The following is a 24,956-nucleotide window of genomic DNA, read 5'->3' on the forward strand; positions in this document are numbered from 1 at the left end:
GTGGCATGGGCTTTTCAGAGTCGCCACCATGGTGAGCGACTACGCTGCCAAGCTGGAAATCAGCGGGACTGACTACCGACTGTTCCCTATCGTACACATCTCGAAGCTGAAGCTGGTCCGACAGTTCCCCGAACGATCCGCCGAAGATCTCACTGTTGATGGAAGCGAACGATTTGATTTTGACGAAGAACTTCTCCCTGAGGATAGCTGGGAGGCACAAACTCGCGGTGACAACGAGTATGAAGTTGAAGAGATCTTGGATGTCAAGACGGAGAGACGCACCCGCTACGGTCGACGGCTCAAGGAATATTTGGTGCGTTGGAAGGGCCACGCAGAGACGAATTGGGTCAAGGAAGAACACCTGAACTGTGGTGGTCTGCTGTTCGACTTCCAGCAGAAGCGACGGAGCCGGCAGAGGTTCCATGTGATGCTATCGCGTGGAGAGGCCGACATCGCCGAAGAGTGAGGCGGTGTTGGGGGGGGGGGGGGGTAGCGTGGTGGACGCTATTCGTAATGGTGGATGGTATTTGTTGCACATTTACATTTGATTGAGTGGAAGAAGAAATGGAGAGACGATTACGGAATGGAGAAACGAGGTTAGTTGTGATGATCTGGTCGGACATTTGTATTACGACGAACGAGTACTCGGGGGCGACTTGGAGATCCAGACTGGTGTCGCAGTGGCCGAGGCGCGGGGGGCGCGAACGCGCGTCCGACGGCTGCTGAAACGCGCTCGCCACGACGCGCTGGGCCTGTGCGATGGTGAAAACCGGCACCGTTCGTGTCAGAGACTACCTGCGCGTTTTGTCGATATTGGCCGGATCGCTGTCATCGCCGACTTGGAGCCCGGAGCCGCAGTGCAGGAGACACCGAGGGCGTGAAGGCGTGGTCGGTGGCCGTCGGACTAAGTGCAGTCCTACGCCTGGAGTTTGTGCTATGACCTTGATCACCACAAATCACTTCCCAGAATGCACGGCGACCTACGACATGCCTTCACATCTCCAGTTGGGGAGATCTCCCAGTCATGACATTGACTGAGAAGTTGTGGGGCGGGAGTGATATGAAATGGAGTCGAAGCCGGTGTATTACGATGTCGATAAAGAAGATGCATGCTCGGGGAGACTACCCACTAGCTACGTACATTGGTGAAGGAAGAAATGTCGAACGCTGGAGATTTCCGGGGGTCCTCCTAGGTCTGTTCAGCTGACTCAGGCTAGGCGATTGACGAGGTCGCCTTGAACTTGCCTCGAAGGCTCGTGTGGATGGGTTCGTTCATCGATGGGTGTTTGGCACGAGCGTTCCAGTAGAACAGGCGCCACGGCTCCGCCTCGTTAGTCGTTCGTAAGACGTGTAACAGATCTCCAGAGGCACCAGAAGCTCCCTTAGGGAACCACGGGCACGTTGCGATCAGCGGCAGGAAGAATGGCTCCAGAAGAATGTCCAAGTCGCACACATGAGTCTTGCACAGGCGGGCCACCTCTTCGAACACAGGCAGCAGCATCTTCACAAAGTGGGATCTCCGATTCTTACGATCCAAAGTGAACTTCACCTCCCAAGACTTAGCGCTGGCCTTGGAAATGGAAATCTCGATGGAGTGGGTGATCTCCCAGAACACAAGTGCGCCACGATTATCGTTCCGAGTCAGCACATCGCGGATGATGGCCAGAAGAGGTTGGAAGCGGGGATCTCCAATGTCGAACGAGACTGGGTCGGGCATGTTATCCAGGAAGATCTTCCAGGGACTCGCTTTGTATAAAGCTTCGGCCGAGGCTTGTGGCCAGGGCCGATAGTCAGCAGGAACGGCCAGCTTCCCCTTCTTAGGGTTGCACACCCTGGCGGGTAGCAGCCAGTCGCGTGGTAAAAACTTCGAAGCGAGGTCTTTGGCTGTAAGCTGGTCAAGGCGGTGACCTGCAACAACCTCCCACAGCCACGGCGTGACATCGGCAGGGCGCGCAGCTTCGCTGGACTCAGGTGGAATTGCGTGCGTGAATGGGCTTCGGGCTGATACAGAGATCCACGGGCTGTCAGACGGAGATCTATGAAAGTCGCTTGTCTGACAATGAGGAGGAGCTACGTACCCATCGCCGTAGAGGAAGACAACTCAGCTGGCACTCCCTCGGTAGTCGCAACGGCGCGCTTTGGACGCTTCGACTGTGACGTTGGATCAGAAGAGAGATCTCCACTTCGCTTTGCCGAGCCAGACGGGAGCTGCTGCGAAGATGTTCGCGCTGGAGGATCAGAGGAGACAAGGCTCGTGGCCGCTGACGCCAGTGTGGCAAGAGACGAACTGGAGGCGGCCGACGCCACGCATCGTTCCACCTCAGGTTGCGGAGTCGGCGCAGGTACCAGATTGATCAAGTTGCGCAACGCTCCAAGGTGTTCCTCACGCTCCGCTAGTTTGCTGCGGAGATCAGCAGAAGAAGCCTGCTCCTTCAGCAGCGACTGTCGACTCGCATCCAGCTCCGCCTGCAAGTCGTCGCGAGCGAGGGAGGCCTCCGCTCGCTCTCGTTCTACAAAGCAATAAACGCACAGGTCAGCACAAGAGTCAACCCGCCACATTAGCACGCGCGATCATGACCTGCAGCCGCTGCGCGATCCTGAGCTGTTGCGAGATCAGCCTGACGATGCTCCAAACTGTTCTTGAAGTCGACGTTCTCACGCCGTAGAACGGTGTTATGCTGAGTCAGCCGAGTGATCTTCCTCTTCAACTCCTCCAGTCGCTTCCCAGCCACCTTATGCCGCTGTGCGAGATCCGATAACGATGTCGCTGTGGAGATCAAGGCGTTAGTGATGCAACATCAACAACTTCAGCACTTGGGACGACTTACCACCGTCTTGCGCTTTCTTCGACGCCGCCGCCGCTTCTCGTCGTGCTGCTTCTGCGTCCTCACGAGCTTTGGACGCATCCAAGCGAAGGGCGTCCATCCGTGGCGCTGCTTTGTTGACCAGCGTGCGCGATTGCGCCAACTCGGTCTGCAGCCTGTCGATTGTCGCCTCCGCTTGGCGCAATTGATTACGAGATCTGTCTCGTTCGGCATTGGATCGTTGCAGGGCACGTCCCGCGCGTCCGTCACTAGTCCGATCATCATCAGTGGCAGCTTCGCTGGCAGCCAACAGTCGGCCACCTGGGGTAACCGATGCAGTGGAGGAGGAGTCCAGGTAAAATCGGTCATCGTCTGCGCTGATAAGTGGTGTGCCAGCGCCCCATGTGAGCTCCACCCAGCAAATGTTTTTCCTATGTTAGCAGATTCTTCAAAGTATTATAGATGGCACTTGTTGCTGCACCCGACTGGGAATCATGCGATGAGGCAGATGCACCCGACTGGCACCCGACTAGACCGACTCAACCCGACTGAAAATAGAGCTGGGTTTAGAGCCGGGTTATGGCTATACACTGACTTGTGTATAGCTGGATAGAAAAAATTGTGTAAACCACCTTATAAAAGATCGACTCACTCAGTCGGGTCAGTCGGGTACTCGACTCAGTCGGGCCGCCTCAGTCGGGTACTGGGCTCAGTCGGGCTGCCTCAGTGACTCAGTCGGGCTGCCTCAGTCAGTGTGTGAACGCAGTATGCGATCATAACTTGTGAGCCAAAGGATCACTGCACTACATGTAGCAACGTGTGCGTTGCCGCCAAGTGTGTCTCTAGAGTCGGAAACACAATAGAACAACAACGCGCATCATGCTACCCTATTATTGATACTTAGTAGGCTATTAATTGCAAGCACCCCACCCACGTGGGCACTGCAGCACTCCTATCAACGCCGGTTTACACAACGCTTTTCTCCAACGGTTGAAAGGTTCATTATTACTATCAAACATGAACCGCTAAGTACTATAAAGAAGAAGAAAAAAACACACACCACGCTCAGTCGGGTTTCGTCAGTCGGAACCCACTCACACACGTCCAGCCTGAGCGCAGCGGCGTCCTTGAGGTAAGCGCGTCTTGTGACACCTCTGCCAGCCGCACAGCGAGCATGTCTTGATTATCAGCACAGCGCGGTGCAGCCGTCCGCGTAGCAATCCCCACAGGCGCTGCTGTCCGCAAGGCTCTCGACGACGTGTCCTCCCTGGTGGTGCCTCTTCGCGCTGCGAAGAGAGGCGCGGTGTGAAGTTCGCACTCCGACGTTCTGACATCCCTAATAACACCCGGTTAGTTCGCATTACCTTCAGCGCTGCTTCGCCCAACGCTTATATCGACGCGACGGGGCCATATGCTCGAGCTGTCGAAATCTTGAATGGCGACTGAAATGGGTGGTGTGCAGGGGTATACATGGTATGTATACCTGTGCGGATGAAGGCAATACAACAACACGAAAATGATTGAAAGGGTGGGATGTGCCAGTCGGGTGCAGCAAACACTCTCATTATAGATTGGATGGTAAATTCTTAGTTTTGAGGGTGTATTTGTGTTCAGTTTGGTGCAAGGAAATATTTCAAAAGAGGGCTTTTAGCGGGTTACATCCACGGGCGAATAACACCGATAGCTCCTTTCGACGCTGTCGTAGATACCGGCCTCTTGGGTGGCTTTGACCGTGCTGCAACCGATGGCGCCTTCTTGCGCGTGAAGGAGAGCCGACTGCCGCAACCAGGTGGGCACTCCCCGAGCTGCGGGGGGTGCGACCGCACTGAAGACTGTGGTGTCACTGGCTGGTGGGCAGACTCTTTCCTTCGCGGAGCGCCGGTTGCTGGCGTAGGCACCCGCTCATACCGCTGCGCCAAGCTCGGCGACGGCACAAGCCGGATTCGTTCAATTCGCTGCTGCTTTGGCTGAGGCTTGCGTTTTCCTCGGCTTCGGTCGCTCGCGAGCTTCTGCGCCACAGCGGAGTCTGTTGGTGACGCATGTTCGTAGACACCGTTCCGACCAACCTGAACGAAGATCTTTGGAGTTCGCACTGGGTACTCTTCGTACTGCTCTTCATCTTCCTCGCCGTAGTCGTCGTTGTCCTCCTGGTTGTCGGAATACTCGTCGTTAACGAAGTTGTCTTCATCCTCCTCGCCTCTGCCGTTAAAGGGCGACGGTGTGTTCGTTCCTCGGCTTGAAATCATCTTCAACTTGGCGCTGTGCCGAGGCTCGTCCTGGTGATTTTCCTGCACTGGATCTTGGTTATCCGCCGCTCCGCTGTGCTTGGCGCCGCCGTTCTTATGAATGATGAGGTTACCGCGCAGACGATGTTCATTGATGAAGTTCTGCAGGTCGGCCTCACGGACGCATTGCCTGGCGCACAATTCCTTCAGCTCGACATACTTAACGTGGGCCTGCCGCAACTCGTCCTCGCGCTGACGCAACTGCTTCTTGAGGAAGACAACCGCATCAGCTTGTTCATCCGCCACAGGTGTCGATTGCTGCTGCCTCTGCTCCGAGGCGGGACTGGAGTCCCCTTTGTGATTCATCGGTGCTACACCCGAGAATTGCGGGAAATCCGACCACACGTGCTCCAGCAAAGCAGGCAGGTCGGTCTTCTGATCGCAAGTTCGCATCCTTTCTTTGCTGCTTGTTTTCCAGTGTTCCACCTTCGCGAGGAACTCGTGGAGACGCTGGGTGATAGCGTCGAGATCAGCTTTCAGCGTTCCGGCATCATCACCGTCCGAGCCACGACCATTTGACGGATCTGCACCAAGCGCCTTTAGCTGCCTCACGGCAGTCTTGAGCTGGCTCTTCTCGTGTTTCAACCGGGCAATTTTAGCCTCTTGCAGGCGAACCTGTTCCTCGAGCGCATTCACGCGAGCAACCCTTTCGTTCTCAGTCATCTGGGCTTGCTCCTCCCGAATGCGAGCAGCTTCCTGGAGCTTAGCGTTCACCTTACTGTCCCTAGCCGCAAGCTGGGCCTCTAAGGCTTCAACTTGGTCACGAAGCTGCTGGTTCTTGTCCTGCTCATCCAGCAGTTGCGTCATCTTCTCCAGAACTCGCTTCTTTTCTTTCTGCAGCTCCGTTTCCAACCGCTCAACCATTTTCTCCTCCACAGTGGAGGTCGTTTTGTGCTGAGCGGCTCCGCCAGTAACTAAATGATCAACCTCCATCCTCGGAGATCGTTTGGCTCTACGAGTGGACTGCGCGATATGTGTATCCTCTGACTGCGATACTTGCTCCAGAGGCGCTGGCCGTTGCCTGGATTCACGAGATGTAGCTGCACTAGATGGCCTCTTCTCCTCACGATAAACTTTCTTACGGTGGCCACCACGAGCATGAATCTCGACATGATCAGGCACTTCCTCCTCCTGCTCCTCTATCCGGAGATGATCGAGATTCAATGAACGGGTCGGCGTATTTTTCATGCTGTTTCTAGTTGACAAGCGGTTCCGACCGTCAGCTCGACTTTCCGCATTGCGACTGTTGTGCGATCGACGTCCAGCATGCACTCCCCAGTCCTCTGAAACCACCGTGGTCCTCATAGCGATTGTTTCACTCTCATCGTCCGATGACACATCAGCATCCTCCGACTCGGACGACACAGACCGCTCAGACGAAGACGACGAAGAAGACACAGGCCGTTCGTTGCGCCGCCTTCCCACCGGCTCACGTCGAGATTGCCTACTCATCTTCATCACCTGCTTCTTCCTGTGTCCATACTCACTCTGCTCTACGTCTCCTTCCACGCGTCCCTCCTCGTCCCCACTGTCATCTTCACTGTCCAAGTCCTCCTCCGCCCCATGGTACTTCAGCCTCCTCTCCACGTTCTCTGTCAAGTGTCTGCTGTACGTCTCCTGTTGCAGCTTCGGCAGCCCCAGACCTGGCGGGCAGTCCTCTCTGGCTCGAATCTCGCCCGACGACAAGAAGACGAACTCCATGGGCCGGTTGCTCTCCTGTATACTGAGCGGGACGAGACCGTGTTCCTGGTTAGTTCCCGCCGTCAAGCGCTTGTCCACGAGCTGGGGGAAGTCCTCGTCGCTCTCCGTCTGCAGCACGCGCTTGCGCATTCTATAGGGATGCTGCGGGTGCAGCTGATCGTCCTCGTCGAGCTCTTCTGGGGCTTGGGACGTGCTAGAAGCGGTGGTGCTGTGCTTGCGGCGACGTGGACGAAGCTGCTGCAGTTCTGCGCCCTTGACCTGCTGGCGCTGATGCTGCGAGTGGCCGCGGCTGGACGAGCGCAGGATCACGTCGTCGGAGCTGGCGAACACGCGCGCGTCCTCAGCGTGGCTCAACATGGCGGAGAGCGGAGCGGATGAGGCAGCAACGGACGTCCGGAGAGCGCGGACGGATTGAAATGGCGCGCGGTTTTTCAAAACGACGGGTGTAAAAGTGGTGTGGTAGAGAGGGCTCCCACTTTTTATTCCTAGGTGAGGGTATTCCTGTTGTAGGGTGTACCGTGGGGAACATATATCGTACGGATTTGCTGCAGTCACAGCCCTAAAAAGGCTGCTCAAATCGATGGGTGGAATTCGTGCAGATAAGGTGCTCGACCAGTTTACCGCAATAGACACCTTTTGCCCACGAAATTTACGCGTTTTCGAGCACACGTTTCCGCACAAAATACGGGAAAGTCATTCGGTAAAATTGCAGAACGACATACTGCTTATCATGATATACCTTTGAGATATAATGTTTTCTGGAAACAATATCTAAACTAATTTATTGAGTTTCAATAGTAATTTTACGAGTTGTACAAATAGACGGCATGCGCATCAACCGCACGACGTCGGCAGCGCCGCTGTGCTTGTATCGAGGTGAAGCCGAATGAGGAGTATTATGCTCACTTGTTCTTGATCATAGAAGATGAAAATTGACGTGTTGCAGCCGTCGTTAAAGGCAAGATCTTCCTGGTCAGTTGGGCTAAACATATTTTTTCTACCGCCACACAGTTGTTATATAGTTCCATATCTGACCGCAAGGCGGTCAAAAACTCGTTGAAGGCCTCATAACCAACAGCTTGGCTCTGAACAGGCTTCGGGGCATCCCATTTAATCGCACTTGGTGCAGAACGTGATCTTGTGCTGGATGGGTGTTCGTCAAGCGCAATAAAGCTGATCCGCTTGCAAATCTTGCATGAGTAGTACACACGCATGACGTACATGCTGCAGAATAGTGTACTCTGCAAACATGCTCAAGCTTTTGACAATACACCAACGATATGTATATATTGCAAACGCGTCCGTTGTTTGCTGCTCTAAGAAGTATAAGTCTACGTTAACACCAAAAGTCCTTCAAGGAAACTGCACGCGGTACCGGTTGTCTAATCGATCTTTCAAGTACGCCGTAAGGCATAGCTGGAAAAATATGTTTCAAGGAGAGCAGATTTGGTCCTCGTGCCAGTCAGCTTTTATGATGAGCGGATGAAAATCGTCTGGCTCTACGAACACGTTAAGCTTAGCTAAAATCAATCGCAAACAAGGCGGAAACGCTAGTGTTTGCTATAAGGCGGTGCTTGTGTATAGACGATGGGGTTCAAGACCAGGGATTGGAAAAAAGAATTGTAATTGTACAAGTGCAACAATTGTGTAAGTGCGATATTGATTGCTGTCGGTCTGGCAATCTCCACTACATATTGATCAATATTGCTAAGAAGGAATCAAGATCCTGCAAGTCATCTACTCTCTTACTGGTAGCTGTCGACTTCTCCTTCATCTTCTTCGTCGTCTTCGAGAGCCGTCTGCACTGCTTTCGACGTGATCTCGTTCGTAACGAGATCCCAGTTCATCCGTAGGAAGAGAATAGTCTCCAGTGTTTCTGCGCTCATCCGCTTGCGCAGATACCCGAGCATGCACTTCATAGTGGTGAAAAGGCGTTCCACCTCAACCGAAGTAGCAGGGAGCCAATTCAGATCGATATACTTCGACCGATCCTCCTCCCAGGCTTTGGCCCGGTCTTCAATAGTTGCCTTGACTTCCGCTGGTGTACGGCGCCGTCTGGGGGCAGGTTCTGTCTTCATTGACGGGGTCGTTACAGCGCGAGGACTTCGGGGCCTTGATGCAGGACTCGTCGGTGTTTTGCTGCGCTTCTTCTTCGCTGCTGACGTGCGCCCGGGTACGTTTCTGTTTCGCTTGCGCTTCGAGGTAGATACACGCGCAGGGGTGTTGGTTTCTTCTTCTGGGAAGCGCTGTAGCCGGACAACAGCGACGGCTTTGTGGTGTAGCGGGATCGGCCAAAATCTGGTTAAGACCTGATGGAGCTTCCCACCAGCGCCCAGACACCGACTAACGGAGGGGGTCCCCCAACGATCCGTGATCGGCTGGACTTGTTCTCACCTTGTGTACCCGTCGGCGGGCTGGATCTGCTCTCTCGGGGCTCCGAAGATGCAGCACTTGGTGAAGATCGAATGTCTTGGCGTGACGCGGGGATAGGTTGTGGAGCAGCGCGGGAATCTTCGCTCTGCGTCCGAGTATACGCTCCGATCAAGGGTTGTTCGCTCCGATCGGTCGGCCTGGAGTCGATCCACGGCCTGTAGTTGCCTTTCCAGGTGTGTTCCTTCCTTTCCTGAGTTGCTTGCCGCTTCCTATAGCGGGACCGAGGTTGATCGAGAGGAGAAACGATCGCCGGTCAAGCAGTATCCGGTCGATCGAGGGTTCGCACACAAGAAATAGATCGCTAGAGTAGGTCAAGCTGGCCAATGTATTAATCCAGTCTTAACCGTACCACTAGCTCACTTTCCAAAGTGTCGATGCTTGCCGAGGCCAATGTAGTTCCTGGGACTTGATGACTTGAGGGGACTTGTGCTCTTCGGTGCAAATTCTGCTCTGATTTATGTTTACCTAGTCTCTCCCTACTGCTACCATCTTGCTTGCCCTCCTACAACCCCACGATTACTGGATTCTTGCCCCGACTTCGTCCTCCATGTGCGTCCCATCCTGGTCGATCCACGATCGGCCCCGATCGGCGATCGACTCCGATCGGCCCTGATCGGCGATCGACCCCGATCAGCGACCCACGATCGGCGACCCACGATCGGCTCCCGGTCCACGATCGACCCCGATCGGCGATCCGCGATCGATCTCGATCGGCGATCCACGATCGACCTCGATCGGCGATCGGCGACCCACTCCCGATCGATGACTTAAGCCGGTTGCCATGCGCCGCCAATCTATCACCTTCTGTCCTCGGCCATCCCAGATCCGCGGGTTCTGTCGTCGATCTGGACTTGGGTCGGCCCCGAATCACGCCGCGGTTCGGGCACGATCACCCACTATCCGGCTTGCCACATGTCCTGCCTTACGCGCCGGCGTCATCGGACCACCTGAGATCTCCCGGAGAACTCCTTCTGATCCGTAGATTCTTGCTGTCTGTCTCTCGATCGCCGATCTCCCACGTCTCCAGTCGATCGGCCCTGCCGCCTTTCTCGGAGAACAATTCTTATTCAGTACTTCTCCACAGCTTCTTCTGCGGTTAGATCTTGGTCGCGGCCTTGCATGATCTTGACGACGCCGATCTCGAACGCAGGAGACTCCACGATGTCGGCGTCGGCTTTGAGGCGGTCTGCCAGCTCGGGGAAGTCGACCAGCGTCTCGTCCAGAATGTCTCGCACTGCAACGAGCGTCAGGTTACGTGCCTGCAATCGTTTCGTAGCCAACTCCAACAAATCCATGTCGTCTAGGAGATCCAAAATGGTGCAGTGTTCAGCTGGACTGGGCAGGTACTGTACAATGGGGAACCGTCGCGTGTCGTCTTCGGGGATGCACCTATCAACTTCGCAGTCTCGCTCAAACAAGAACAAGTACGGCTGGAGCTGTTTGTACCGCTTGAGCATGCGGTGGATGCCGCTCCACCGAAGCTCGTGCATTGCAACGGGCTTCCACTTGCACCCGTTCGCTTTCAGCAAGGCGATGCGCTTGACCGACTTCAATTTGCGCATCAGAACAGACACCTTCTTGATGGTGTCGGTGTATGCTTTGATGTAGTCCTTGACAGCTAAATTAAAGCGATGCGCCGCGCAACCTATCATAGGCGCGGAGACACGTCGTGAAATGGCTTTCTTGGTCACCATGTTGTCGCAGACGATGCCGACGATGTTCGCGATGTCGAGTTGGTACTGGTCGAGAATTAGGTCCAGGAACCGGATGTGCTCATCCGCCGTCATGCTGCGCTCATCGATGAAAGATGACAGGGCAAGGAATCGCCATCCTTTGCGCGTCACGACATATACGGCCAACGAATGCTCTCCGTTGTCGGTCACATCGTCGAAGACCAGCACATACCTCTCGTCCTTGAGCTCCTCTATGATCAGAGGCTCGAGCAACTTGACACTCGCCACCATACGGGCTTTCAGGGTCTTCGAGCTCATAGAGTTGAACTTGACGGCGGCACGCACCGTCTCGTCATCCACGTCAGCAAACGTGAAGTTTTTGTGGACGACGAGATTCATCCACTGGTACGTCTCTTGCGTGTGCCGGTCGACGAACATGTCCATGGTGACGACGCGCTTTTCGCGCAAACACTTCCGGGCGATGTCCTCGTAGCCAGGATGCTTGGACACGAGGTGGTTGAGTAGGTTGGTGTATCCGGCCCTCTTGGTCTGCTTGACGAAGTTGTTGCAAGCGTTGCACGTCCGACCCAGGGTGCTTGGTTCTCGAAACAACATGGCAACAACAGTCTTGGAGTCGAGTTTTGGGCCGAGAAGGGTGAATGCTGAGTTGGTGGCCATGTTGAAGGAGGTGTGAGAGCACGTGCTGCTGGTCTTGTTGTACGTGAGTCACCGGCAGGACGGGTTGGATCGGTCGGGACGGCCTTCGAGATGCGTTGGTCTTGGGGTTTCGTGACTTGCACGTGCGAGTCGAGCGACGAAACCTTGCTTGAGGAGCGCGATGGGGTGTGTTCGATTCGTTTGCGGGCGTTTACAGGCAGTGGTGTCTGAAGGGAGCGTGGTGCAGTGGCGGTGAGGTCGGGGGAGACGGTTGCTTGCAGGGGGTCAATTCGAAAGTGAACGCTCAAACGACTCCGCTGTCTACCGTGCTCTCCCGTCTTGTGCGGCCTACCCGAAAGCTATTTATGCCTCTGCCATGACTGTGAAGACGACTTCAACTTGAAGATACACAATTGATACGCATATTGCAATGTATTGAGGAGTATATTGAGATTGTTACAATATTGATTGAGTCGGCCGCCTCAACAACAATCCATAAACAATGGATATTGTCCGATCCCTCGTTCAAGACCCTCACCTTCTTAGAACGCGTGACGAAAGACCCATTTCGGGTATATGGAGCTGGTCCTGGACCCAGTGTCAACGCTGGAGCATCCACGAGAGCTTCTTCATCTGTCCGATGTACACGTAGTTCGAGGCTCCCCGGTGTAAATACTGAAGGTTTTTACTTTATGTTTTTGAGGTTTTGCGGGAGAACGCTGGGAACACGGTGCCGCCCGTGGATCTAGGGGGATCTAGGTCTCGTCCGGTCTCGATCGACGCCGCTGTGCGAACACACGCGGCGCGCACTGGACTAGTTCTTGGTGCGTCTACATCCAGTGTGGGCACGGGGGGGGGGGGGGGGGGGCGGACCGAATGAACGATCCGGTATGTCCCCATCCGGTGTGGCACTTCTTCATTCGGTACGCCATCACCGGGTGCACCACGATCCGGTCCGGACAACACGAGGCTTCATCCAGCAGGGTCTTGCGTGCGCATGATCGTGTCTGGTGGGGCCAATTCAGTGGGGTAGCCCGACAACTTGACTAACCAATTCAGGCAGTGGCCAGGATACGTTCGCTGGCCACACTTTCGCGCCTTGGGCCTATCCTGCAGTTAGGGAAGTCGGCGGACGGACTGGATTCGTGACTCCACACCGAATATGAGCGCTCATCCGGTGGGCGCATCTCCAATCCTGTGCGCCCATGCTTGCTGCAAGTGCCGGGTCCCACCAAATCTCCACACACATCCACAATCCACACGTCACACTCGTCTCTACCGGATCTCCATCTCATGCGACCAATCACAGCTCACTGAAGGGTTCACGTATCCATGGGGTCGGACATGAGTGCAGACAAAAATCTGTTTCCACATCGTGTCAACCGCCCCTCTGCTCAGGTTCTTTCACAGAGGGTCTTGCCACCGAGGTGACAGGACATGACCAGACCCATACACGATGGCTCCCATTTCGAATGGAGGGTCGTACCGAATCGCAAAACCGTTGAGAGGGTCTTTCCGAGAACGCATGTCATCCAACGTCCCGTCTCCGTGGCGGGTCTCCGCACATCACAATCCAACTGGCAGAAGCAGTCTGCCTCGAAACACAATACATTCTCCATCGAGCGACTCATCAGCGCTATGGCCGAAGTGAACGACGCGGCCGGGGCGCCTGACAGCAAGCCATCGAGCCCGGCACAACTACTGCTAGCTCCTCCACGGGGAGGCGGTGACGCGGGTGCCAACTTGGGCTCGGATGGAAGCGCCGGCGGCTCCGGCAACAAGCGCGCGTCCAGCGACGGCGCCAATCAAGGCGGCAACTCCACCGAGAAGATGAGCAGCGGTGCTACAACGCTCAAGCGCGCCACCGGTTCCAACAAGAAAGCAGACATCGAGAACGAAGACGATACAAATGGTCGGCAGTCTTCACCCGCTCAAGAGGGCGACAACTTCACCCAGCGCGTGCTCCGCAAGCAGCGCAGTATTTCCGGGCGCATCTTGTCCGCGCAAGAGGCCTTCGCCATGCCCGCGGGCGCAGGTCTCCCGGCAGCAACCACTTCGGGGCGCCAGCCGACAACGGGTCTCCAGCTGTGTGGAACCCTCCTCCCGAGTACAAGCCGGACGGCGCATTCTGTATGGTCAGCGTCCCTGCGCGTCTAGATCACATCGGCAGCAACCGCTTTGTCCGCGAAGGGTATGGCGGACTGGAAGTGCTAACGTCGAACGAGGGGCTCACTGCTACGGACTTGGCCGAACTGAATGAGCTGGTCGGCGAGCGCGAGGATGTCAACGAATTCTTCCTTCGCCCTCTTGACGATTCGCCCAACCCGACCGAATTGGAGACCCTGCTCAATTCTCTCTCTGCGCATCGCGAGATGGCTTCCATTCTGTCTGTCTACGAGTGTCGCGACTTGGCTGCGCGGGTATTCGGTATGACCACCATCATGCGGCGCATGCTCGTCAAGTACCGATTCATGCGGCACCAAGTTGAGACGCAGGGATCCGGTACGGCCGACATGCTGTTCGCCGCACAGAAGGAGAACACGCAACTCCAGATCGCGATGGGTCAGATGGTCGGGCAGTGGCAGGTCATCACGGACCACCTCAAAGAAGAGAAGGAGAATACCACAGAGCGTTACCGGGCGGACTTCAAGATATTGATGGCCGAGCACGAAAGCGAGAAGCAGTCTCTGCGGGACCAGATCTCAGCGCTGGAGGCTAAACTCGGTACATCCAACGAGTGTGTCGAGTCTCTCGCGTCTCACGCCTTCGACGTGGACCGCATGATGAACTTCCTGAACCGCAACCAGACCAAGGTGACCGGAAACTGGCGGCGTCTGGAAGAGCTGTTTAAGCACCACAAGCTCGGTACGACTCAGCCGTCCGAATGGCAGACATTGACCAACGTCACTTCGGCTGACGACATGTTCGCCGAGCCCGGTCCGTTCAACTTTCGACACGAGGACGACACCGAAGAGAAGGACAACGGCGACAAGTCCGGACCGGATGGCAACTCCGGACCGAGTGGGGGCACCAAACCGAGCGGCAGGCGTGTCTCCATTCTGGATCATACCGGTGACTCCAGACCGAATGAGCAGGCTTCTACGCGGCCGTCATCCGGTACGTCCAAGTGTCAGCATGAGGTGCCGGACCAGGTGCAGTGGCGTCCTATTGCATGGGATGCGTCAGGCGACTCTGCTCGTCCGGTTGGCAAGGAGTACCTGATCGACGAGAAGACAGCGTGCGCCTCCTTGGCCAACCTCCCGATCGTGTGGCGCAAACTCCGCACCGACGTCCAGTTGGTCATGCACACCGGAATGACGTATCACGCCGCCATGAAACTGCTGGACAAGGATACAATGGCTCACGACATGTTCTCCCCGTTCGATTTGTCCTGCATGCTGGCGCGCATGATGTTCTGGAACCGCTTGGACTCCACGTACTGGACGACGTACGTACCGGAAATCTACTACCTGCGCGCAGAGGCGATACTTGAACGGTGGACCGACAACGATGAGACACCGGAATACTGGCCGGACCGGATCGACCATACTCAGGACGACAGCGACTTGCTTCTCGGGCCGGATGACACCGAGGGTGACAGCGAGAGCCGTGACCCCGAGTAGGAACCCAGTGCGGAAGAGAAAGCCAAGATCGCTCGGGCTGAGACCAGAGAGGATAAGCTGCGCGCGCTGCCGGTGCTGTTACGGGACTCGTCAAGCACTCAAAATCCGGTGTCACCTCTTCGCAGGTCCAAGCGTCGTACCAGTTCGATGTCGTCGCAGTCGGATTCGGTGTCCAGTGCGCCCCCGTCCAAGAAAAAGAGGAAGGTCCGACCGAGCGACGAACGCAAGAAGTCGCCCCTGGCCCGCAAGGACATGGAGGACCTCACACCGGAGGAGTTGACGGTGATCGAAAAGCCGGGTCCGGGCATCACGTCTTGGCGCCACAAGGGGATTCTGACTACGTTCGCACCCAGTACGGTTAACGCTGTCGACCAGTCTCCCGGGTTTCCTGATTACGCACCGAATCACAATGGTGGTTCGAAACCCCTGAAGGCGCGGTTCCGGTCCGACGAGTACGAGGACATTCTGGACAGCAATCCCTGTGAGCGCATGTTTCGTCGACGCATCGTACACCTTCTGTTCCACAAGCGCAGCGCGCTACCAGATAGCGCTCTCGAAGTTCTGTCCGAAGTCGTGGTCTACATGAAGGAGAACGCGTCGACTTTCTGGCACGCCGGTCACTGGGTCACGTTCGACGCAGACAGCATGGAGGCCGCCAAGGCCCAAGTGGCACGCAAGAAACTCCATGACGCAGCCATCAAGGACTACAACAAGTTGGTCGTCAAGCTGAAAGCGTCCGGAGCACCCCAGACCATCCTGTACGAACCGGGCATTTGGGTGTACCCCGCCAAGCTCTGTCACTGGATCCTGTTCGACCGGTCGGAGACAAACGTCGGCACCGAGCCATACACAATGATGGAGCAGTTGGCGATCCTGGACCGCGTGGAACCCGCCCGCATCCAGTGGACCGGATGGTCCACCAAAGACTTGATCGCTGAACGACCTCCGGAGATCCGGGACATGCTTCTGACTCCAGACGAATTGCGCGGCAACTGGGTCTCCGTCGAGCACCAAAACTAGTCGCACATTCGGTGTCGCTTTCCGCTAACTGCATAATTCCACACACTTCATGTCCATCACTCGTCTTCCGTTCCCTTGTCACTCATTCGGTCTGCCTGTTCCAGATTCGGTCCGTCCACTCCGGATTCGGTCCGTTCACACTCGTTCATTTCACCACCACTTGTTCATTTTGTCTGCTAACACTCAGTCTCATTCACAATATCCACACGTCGTCGTTATCAAATCCACAGTCGAAAATCACATTCAGGTTCAATCACTTCACAGATCGGCGGTCAGGATCGGTCGAGTCATCTGGTGTGCTATACACTGGGGTGGTCATCACCAGCCTGCATAGACTGGAACCGGGCCTTAGCGCGGGCACTCTGGTTGAACTCATACAGAAGTGCACCACAGTTGAGCTGGGTTACTGGCAACCATTCCGGATCATCGTATCCTTTCCACTTGACCTGGTACTCGCAAATTTGCTTGGATGTGCGAGTGCGCTTGGTCCACCGGAGGTCCAGAATCTTTTCCACTTCATACTCGTCATTCTGTTCGTCCGGCTCCCAACTGTCCTCAGGCAACAGCGCCGCATCGAAATCGTCATCGTCATTCAGTTCGAGCTCCACCGTGGGTCGTTTCGGGAACAACGCTCGAGGCTTGAGACGACTGATGTGTACCCACGGGTTGACGCGGTATCCTGTGTCCTCCACCTTGAGCTTCACGCGGAAGTCGTCATGGACCTCGTCAATCCTGAACGGTCCGTGCCACATGTGGGCCAACTTGCGGCTCAATCCTGTCTGGACCTTGGGGATGTAAAGCCACACCGAATCTCCCTTCTCGAATCCGGTCTTCAATCGTTCGGAGAGTTCTTTCCACTTTCGTGTCTGCTCCTCAGATCGTGCCCGTTTCGCCTGCTCGGAAGATCCTCAGCACATGCAATCGCGTAACTGTAGTCGCGCTGACACTTCCGACGCCACTCGTACGCTGTACGCTCGGGCACACTGGATGGTTTCGGTCCCAGCATCGCCGACACCGTTCCCTGTGCGTCCCAACCGTGTACCAGATAGAATGGTGCATCCAGTCTGGTCGCGTCGAAAGAAGTATTTAGTGCAAAGATCAGTCGTTCTGCATGGTAGATTGGTCTGCCTCGGCAATGTAGGCGCGGACGCTCCGAATGGCGGTCTGGACGGACCGCTCCTGTTGGCCGTTCGCCTGAGGGCGATTGGCCAAGGTCGCGCGTTTCGGCTACCCAACAGCTCCCGAAAACGAGTGAACACCTCACTCATGAAACGAGGGTCCTGATTGTGTCTGATCATCGATGACGCACCGAAATTCCGAAAGACTCTCTCGTCGTACGCTTCAGCCACATCCTGTGCCGTCGTAGACGGCATGGGTTTACACATCACGTAACCAGAGAATGAATCTTGGAACAACAGCAGGAAGGTGTTTCCCCGCGCTGACTTGGGCATGTGCGTCACGAAATCCATAGACACCACTTCGAATGGGCGTCGAGGCTCGATGTTACCAGGCGACGGTCCAGGATTGGGAGGTCGCCCCTTTCCGCTTGCACAATCGACACACTCTTTCACGAAACGTTCGACATCGGCATACACACCGGGTCAATAGAATTCGGTCCGGAGTCGTTCGTGCGTGCGTGTGATGCCTTGGTGTCCACCTTGGAAATCCTCGTGAGCGTAGTGCAACAGGTCGGCGTACAGAGTCTGGGGCACCACCAGGCAAGGTTCATCCTGTACGTCCCGAGGTCGGTCCCGTGTGGAACGCGCGAGTCGGTACAGAACACCCCTGGCGTCCAGCGCAAACAGATCGGAGAGCTTCGCAATCTTCCGTAGTCGCCTGGGAGAGAATCGATCCAGGTCTCCACTCAGATACGCTCTGACTTCTGCGATGAACTCATCCTGGTCCTGGAGCGCCTTAATTCTTCGCCACCGTTCAGCTTGGAACTCCAGCGGACCCAATGGCTCGCTGGATTCGGTCTGCTCCTGGGTTCTCGACCGGGTTAAGACCGCCATGACTCGAGCACAGTTGGGTAGCGGTGCTGACCCAGGATCCTGTTCGGCACTGTCTGGTGTCACCTCATCCGGTGTCGCTGCTGCCTCGGTCGCATCTCCATTCGGTACGTCTTGACCAGCTTCGGTTACATCCGGTGTCACAACAACTGGCTTCATCAGCTTCTCATGAATCTTCGATACTCGCTGCAGGTGGGTTCGCTCCTCTTCATCCCGTACGGTCCACGTGGCACCAAGCGCTAATGTCTTGGAGGTTAGGTAATCCGCGGCTAAGTTGTACTCACGCTTAACGTGAACCAGTCGCAGCGTACCGAATCGCCCCTCCAGAGTTTTGCACTGGGCCAAGTGTCGTTGGAGGTTGGGCTGGTTGCAATTGATCAGCCCTTGGACCTGCTGTATCACGATGCGAGAGTCTCCAACCACAATCAGGTCCGTGATACCACGGTCAAGTGCGACTCCGCAATCCGGTCCAGATGCTCCCTGGGGGTAATCCCCGCACCCAGTATAGTAGCCAGACCATCTTCGTCCCGCTGGATGCGGCGAACTTCCAGATCCCACTGAGATAGGGCGACGCCCCACGGCACACAGCAGCCATCCGCAGATTTGGACTGGATCACCCACTTGATTACCGAATAACGGGTGTACACAATCAACGGGCACCCTTCCAGGATCGTCCTGAACACATCCAGCACTCTCATGACCGCAATGACTTCCTTCTCCGCGGCGTGGTACCGAATCTCTGATTCATTCAGTACGCGCCCCGTGAAACGCACGGGCTGGATCAGTCCGTCATGCTCTTGTCCGAGGACCGCGCAGGCGGCCCACTTGTTTTGCGTGCGGGACGATGATGAACGGCTTGGTTCGGTCCGGATGTCGGAGCAACGCGGTAGACACGCTCTTCCGCTTCAGAATCTCGAACGCCTCCTTCGCTCTTGACAGGTCCCTGCCGGCGCGCACCTGATCATCACTGAGCTCGTACAGAACTGCGGTCACTACCGGAAAATCTTCGATGAACTTGTGGTAGTAATTCAGACTGCCCAGGAAAGACTGAATGCCCTTCAAAGTGGACGGGAACGACAGATCCAGTACTCCCTTGGCGATCTTCGGTGTCGCTCGGAGCCCTTCAGCACTGATCTCGTGCGATAAGTACGGAATCGAGCGCTTACCGAATTCGCTCTTCGGCAGACTGACCGAAATGTTCCAATACCGCAACCGGAAATGTAGTGCATCTAGGTCAATACACAGTTGATCCCACGTAGGCGCCCCGTGCGCGATGTCATCGATGTACGAACTCCGTCCGAGGACAGGACCCATCTGCATCGGCGCCAGAATATTGCGCTGGAACACTGTCATCTGGTCCGTCAATGCAGGAAGTTGTCGACCGGACAGGATCTCCTCGTCAGATTCGGTACCGCTCAGCGCGACATTGTCGTCTTGCGGCTTCAAGCCCAGAGAATCCAGTACGTCCTGGTCCACTTCGGCTTCCTCATCGGGCGGCGACCGAACAAAACACCACAAGCAATTCTTGAGCACCTGCTGGTAGACCAAAGGAGCATTTTTCAGACCGAATGGCATGCGTCGCCACTGGTAGTGACCAAATGCCGGCACAAACGCCGAAATGAGCTTGGCTCGCTCCGTCATCCTGATCGCCCAGAAGCCGCTGGCCATATCCAGGCTCATCAACCACATCGCACTCTCGAAACCGATCAAAAGATCATCGATAAGCGGGAGCGGATAGTTGGACAAATGGATGAAACCATTCACAAGTCGGTAGTCGATGCACATCCGAATGTCAACTCCATTTTTCTTCAGCACGATCACGATTGGTGAAGCCCAGGGTGATGTGGACGTCTCGATCAATCCGGTCTCCAGCGACTTCTTCAGCAACTCGTACACCTTCATCGCGAGATGCGGTGCGATCGAACGAGCTCTCTGTGCGACCGGCTTGGCATCTCCCACATCCAGATCGCAAACGACTCTACGAGCTGGGGCAGGTGCTGCATTGCCGTCGCCTAAGAAAATCCGCCGGTGGTACTTCAGAATGCCACGCAACCGGCGTTCATCATCCAGTCTGCTCACACCAGGTTCACCAACATCTGCTTTGTCAATGTCGCATTCGGGGCTCAGATCCTGTACCTCCGGAAGGAGGGCAAGCTGATCTCGCAACTGCGACAGCAGATCGCTACCTTCGTGGATGTACACGACAGGCTCAAAAGCCAGTTCTTCAGCATTCAGTCGCATAACCCGTTCGTACTCCATCTGGAGCTTCTGGACGGGAGTGCCGGACAGAATCTGGGAAGCTAAGTCGGACACATCTTCCACGGTCTCATCCAGTCCGTCTTCCGACACTTCGTATTCATCCGGTGCGACCGCGTCGAAAAAAGTGTCTTCCTCTTCATCCGGTGTGGCACTCTCATCTGGTGCGACCACGTCAAAGAACTCGTCGTCATCATCCGATTCGGTATCATCGAAGGAGATTTCATCGCCGTTCTGACTCGCAGCGGGTTTCGGTATGCTATCTGGCTCGGCTTCACTGGTCAGGGGGGTTAGGCGCTTGAACGTCTCCTCCTCCTCAACCAGGTCCTGCAGGCGACTCCACAATCTTGTCCGACTTGACTGCTGGATTCTGTAGCACCGCTGTGAAACACGTCACGTCCTTCTTTCCGTCCGGATGCATCATCAATTTGGTCGGCCAGGTGTACTTCGCAGGTTCCACGGCGGGCGGTTCACGATCCCAGAGCGCCTGGAGGCGGCGTTACTCTCGCAGCTTGCCCTGCTTCGACAGAGTGTTCTCATAGATCAACACCTGCCACCCCTTGTACGCCCTTGATCCTGGACGGACAAAACGCCCCACTGATGGGAAGAATCCATACTCCACAATGTAGGTCAACGTCGTTCCGGCCGTTATCCAGAGATTGTACTCCGAGATGTTCACCACCTTGACCGCCTCGGGCCAGGACTTCGCTCCGTACACGGTCTTGGTCACCCAGCGGTCGCCACGTCCGGCCCACACCACCTCGCGTTGTGGTTGGCTTGGCCGAACCGAATGCGCACGACAGCTTCATCACCAGGTCGGAGGTACAGGGTCTCCGGCGCTTGGACCGGCAACCTCATCCCTTGCCGACGCTGCACCTTGTCTCCGTACATGAGAAGAGGCTCTTCATCCGGTAGCTGCAGAAGTACCTCGCGGATGCATAACCGAACTCCAGCACAGAACATAAAGTTCATACCCAATAATACGTCCACACCTTCACCGATATTTGCGACCCAGACATCCATGACATAGACCACACTCGCACCGAGCGTGATCTTGACTTGGGTGCTGGCAGAGATGTAGGTGGGTTTGCCACCCAGTCCGGAGACCTTGATCTGTTTGTGTAGGTTGATCTTGATCTTGAGTCTACGCGCAAGATCCAAACTGATCATGCTCACCGACGCTCCAGTGCCCAACAGAATCTCCAGTCGCAAATCGTTCACTGCACCATGCACCGTAGCCACCTCATGCGAGTCCTTATCCGGTTCGTGATCAACCCACCATCCGTACCGCTCACCGGGTTCCAGCTGAAATTCGGTCTGCCCGTCCGGTCCTCGCGATCCAGAATGGTTCCGTACAGAATAGTCGTCAACTTGATCAGACTGAATCGGGTCGTCATTGCTCAGAGAAATCATGCATTGTTGGTGGTTATCTTGGTTGTTGGTCCTCAGCTCCGGTCCGATATAGGCTATCACACACAATTCAGGGGGCTTACGCCCGGCGCGTACTGGGTCCCCACCCAGCGGGCTTAGTGGTTTAACTGCCCACCTGAATCTGCCTTGTCGTCCAGCAGCTGATCCAGTATGTTCTTCGGTATGTCCTTCAGGGCTCCTTCTTGTGCCAGCTTCTTCAGCTCTTCCACGGTCTTCGCAAGTCCACACAGTCCGTTATGGAACCGACCGCAGATTCTGCACGGGATGGTCTTGCACACCCGCATCATGTGTCCTTGACGGTGACAACGGTCACACACGATGTCCATCTAGCAATTCTCCTGTCGATGTCCAGGCCTTTCACACTTCTCGCAGAACTCGTGCCAGTCCGAATTACTTCCTCTTGGCGACGGCGGTGCGGAGGACGGACCGAATCTCGACGCCCCTGACTGCTGTTCCGGAGGCGGCGGCTTCCATCCTGAACCCGTCATCACACGGAACACCGCATTGCGCAGAACGTCTTCATTCAGTACCGCCAGGGTTGGATCTGGTCCGGCTGGTCGTGCTGGGGCAGGCGGGACCGGATCATGATTCGGTGCGGTCGTCAGTGTGCGGCTCTCCGCTTCATCCTGGAAGCGCACGTGTCGATCCTCCTTATCCGATTCGTCTTCGCTCTGTGCGATGTAAGCACGTCCCGCAGGTTTCGGTCTGTACCGCTCGCGATCTCGGTCTCGGTCCCGACGCGGATTGTCCGCGCGGAAGTCACGTGTTCTGGACGAGTTCTCGCGTTCACTGTCCTGGTAGTCGTCTTCATGCTGACGCAGAATTAACTCCAGGTCGTCGATGCTGTGTATGCGCTGACTCTTCAGACTGGACCGCAACCTTGATTCGGAGAGGTTCCGGATGAACCGCTTGATGTGCATCTCCCGCGTCCTCGGCGACTTCTTGAAGTTCACATTCGCCTTGTTCGCCCCAGCATTCAGTCGGTAGAAGAAGTCGAGGGCCGATTCGGTCCGCTTCTGAGCCATGGTATAGTATCGCCCCGAATCGGACACCTTCGACCGACAGTACTTGTTCTTGAACGCGCGGGGCAGCAAACGCCAGGTGTCGCGTGTGTGCCTCGGCAGTTGTTGACGCCAGTTGCGGGCAGACGAAGGCAGCTTCAAACGCAGCTCGTATACCTTCATGCTGCCCGTCCAACCACCTTGGACCGTCAGGGTGAGGAATCGCTCCCTCCATGTTGTCCGTTCCTGGTATGGGGCCTTGTCGTCGAAGTCCTCGAGCGAGCCGGAGCTCACATACGGTCTGAAGTTCATCACTGTCTTGCCATATTGTGTCGTCACCGACGTGGAGTGCGTGGGCACGTTAGCCAGCGAGTCGGACGACTCGCTGGAGCTGTAGCCTTCGTCGTAGCCGTCGTCCGAGCTCGAGTCCGGGTCAGATCCGGAGGGTTACCGCTCTCGCGGCTCCGCCTACCGGATGGGCGCTTGTGCGCCCCAGAACCGGTGTCCCTCGCGTCCTTGGAGCCTTCACCCTTCATGGGCGGCTTCTTGGCGTCCTTCGCAGGGGCATCCTGCTTGCCCTTCGCCGGCGCAGCCAGCGCAGCGAGCGCCTTGGTCGCTCGCGCCTTGAGAACACCATCGATCGTCGCTTGGAGTTGGGCTGCTAGAAGCTCGTCGGGGCGTGGCGTCGCAGACCCGATGGGCGCCTGGTCGGACTGGATAGGCGCACTCGCAGCTGGGTGCAGAGTCGCACGCCCGGTCTCTGTCTTCACTTGCGACACCGAATCAGGTCCCGATGTTGCTTGAGCAGCTGGATTTTCCTGGCGTGTTGCACGAAGGTTGTGCAACTGGTGGGCCTGAAACCGCTGAATGTTCCGGGAAGATTCTCGCTCCCTCTCTCGCTCCACTTCAAGTTTGTGGACTTTCTCTTGGAATATATCCAGTTGAGCGTTCAGTCCCCGCTGGACGTCTTCGATCCAGCGTGCTCGGTCGGCTTCGGCCTGCGCTTCCTGCTGCTTCCAGCGTTCGGTGAACTCCGCGGCAACGCGTTCGCGCTCCAGGCGCGCCGCCTCGGCGCGGGCGCTCTGTATGGCGGCGGCGACGACTTCGTGCTCTTGGATCGGCGATACCGGGGACGGGCCGGACAGGATCGGGGGCTCCGGGACCGGAGCATTCTGTCCCAATCCGGTCTGCCGACTACCTTGGAGGACAGCGGTGCGTCCGGCGAGCTCCTGAATCGCGTGGAGCGCGTTCTGGAGTCCTTCACCCAGTCGAGCTGTGTTCGCAGCGGACGCCTCCTGATTCAGCTCCATCCTGGCAAGGGCTTCCTGAGTCTGGCGCATCGTATTGAGCGCGACTTGGGAGGCCCCTGACATCACGGACATCGCGGAGTGACTGAACTGACCGGATCGACTCGATCTGCTCGACCGACTCGGTGCGCGCTTCGACCTCGACGATCTTCGGCGGCGACTCCGGTCGTCCTCGCTGGAATCCGACTCGCTTGGTGACGGACTCCGCTTCTCGCGCCTGGACGTCGTTCGCGGACCGGATGACGCTCTCGACCTTCGGTCACTCCGGACGGTGGTGCGATCGGACTCCGACATAACGACATCGTCCTGATCCACCGCCGTCGATGACCGAGGGAGTGCGCTCCGGATGATCTACACGGTTCCTCCGCTAGTGCCGGACTGAATCATCCCTGCTTGCGCGGTCATCACAATGGGTCCGTACCCAATCGCGGACATGTGCCTCGCGGCATCGTGTCCAGACCACAGCGACGACGAAGACGAGCTGCCTCTGGACGACCGAGCTCCCGATGCCGCACTGAATGTCGACTCGTTGGATCCGGCCGTCGTACCGAACAAGCTCGAATCAAGATGGCGAACGGGACGGCGGACCGAATTGAACCAGCGCTCCGGTACCAGATGCGCGTCCAGACTCGCTGGATGCGTGGTACGAAGGGAGCGACGACAGCGACGGTGTGGACAGCGGCGGCGCGGACGGGATCGACGATGCGGACTGGATGAACGACCGGCGAGGCGGTCCGTACTGCGGGCGCTTGGAAT

The 24,956-nt window shown here is 56.4% G+C and overlaps 7 protein-coding genes across 7 annotated transcripts; 1 reads left to right on the forward strand and 6 right to left on the reverse strand.

Annotated features, from left to right (window-relative positions):
* Nucleotides 1–1,213: 1,213 nt before the first annotated feature.
* PHYSODRAFT_335709 (hypothetical protein) lies at nucleotides 1,214–3,173 on the reverse strand (the record flags this gene model as incomplete). Its single annotated transcript, XM_009533164.1, has 5 exons — nucleotides 1,214–2,001; nucleotides 2,079–2,510; nucleotides 2,579–2,767; nucleotides 2,829–2,973; nucleotides 3,018–3,173. 5 exons carry the CDS (start codon nucleotides 3,171–3,173, stop codon nucleotides 1,214–1,216), a joined length of 1,710 nt encoding a protein of 569 aa, XP_009531459.1.
* A 1,286-nt stretch (nucleotides 3,174–4,459) lies between these two features.
* On the reverse strand, nucleotides 4,460–5,896 carry PHYSODRAFT_513499 (hypothetical protein; the record flags this gene model as incomplete). The annotated part of the gene is made up of 2 exons (XM_009533165.1): nucleotides 4,460–5,562; nucleotides 5,620–5,896. The coding sequence occupies 2 exons, from the start codon at nucleotides 5,894–5,896 to the stop codon at nucleotides 4,460–4,462; spliced, it is 1,380 nt and encodes a 459-aa protein (XP_009531460.1).
* A 1,919-nt stretch (nucleotides 5,897–7,815) lies between these two features.
* Nucleotides 7,816–8,019, reverse strand: PHYSODRAFT_406528 (hypothetical protein; the record flags this gene model as incomplete). The annotated part of the gene is made up of 1 exon (XM_009533166.1): nucleotides 7,816–8,019. A coding segment is annotated over one exon (204 nt), but the record flags the coding sequence as incomplete, so codon positions are not given.
* Nucleotides 8,020–8,535: 516 nt separating this feature from the next.
* Nucleotides 8,536–8,868, reverse strand: PHYSODRAFT_335711 (hypothetical protein; the record flags this gene model as incomplete). The annotated part of the gene is made up of 1 exon (XM_009533167.1): nucleotides 8,536–8,868. One exon carries the CDS (start codon nucleotides 8,866–8,868, stop codon nucleotides 8,536–8,538), a length of 333 nt encoding a protein of 110 aa, XP_009531462.1.
* A 4-nt stretch (nucleotides 8,869–8,872) lies between these two features.
* PHYSODRAFT_286723 (hypothetical protein) lies at nucleotides 8,873–10,718 on the reverse strand (the record flags this gene model as incomplete). The annotated part of the gene is made up of 2 exons (XM_009533168.1): nucleotides 10,308–10,718; nucleotides 8,873–9,059 (listed from the first exon to the last, which is right to left on the reverse strand). Coding segments are annotated over exons 1-2 (504 nt in total), but the record flags the coding sequence as incomplete, so codon positions are not given.
* A 79-nt stretch (nucleotides 10,719–10,797) lies between these two features.
* On the reverse strand, nucleotides 10,798–11,082 carry PHYSODRAFT_404030 (hypothetical protein; the record flags this gene model as incomplete). Its single annotated transcript, XM_009533169.1, has 1 exon — nucleotides 10,798–11,082. A coding segment is annotated over one exon (285 nt), but the record flags the coding sequence as incomplete, so codon positions are not given.
* A 2,109-nt stretch (nucleotides 11,083–13,191) lies between these two features.
* On the forward strand, nucleotides 13,192–16,196 carry PHYSODRAFT_335713 (hypothetical protein; the record flags this gene model as incomplete). The annotated part of the gene is made up of 3 exons (XM_009533170.1): nucleotides 13,192–13,588; nucleotides 13,621–15,172; nucleotides 15,224–16,196. 3 exons carry the CDS (start codon nucleotides 13,192–13,194, stop codon nucleotides 16,194–16,196), a joined length of 2,922 nt encoding a protein of 973 aa, XP_009531465.1.
* Between the last annotated feature and the right edge of the window lie 8,760 nt (nucleotides 16,197–24,956).

This window comes from Phytophthora sojae (assembly GCF_000149755.1).
Source record: "Phytophthora sojae unplaced genomic scaffold PHYSOscaffold_6, whole genome shotgun sequence".
NCBI lineage: Eukaryota > Oomycota > Peronosporomycetes > Peronosporales > Peronosporaceae > Phytophthora > Phytophthora sojae.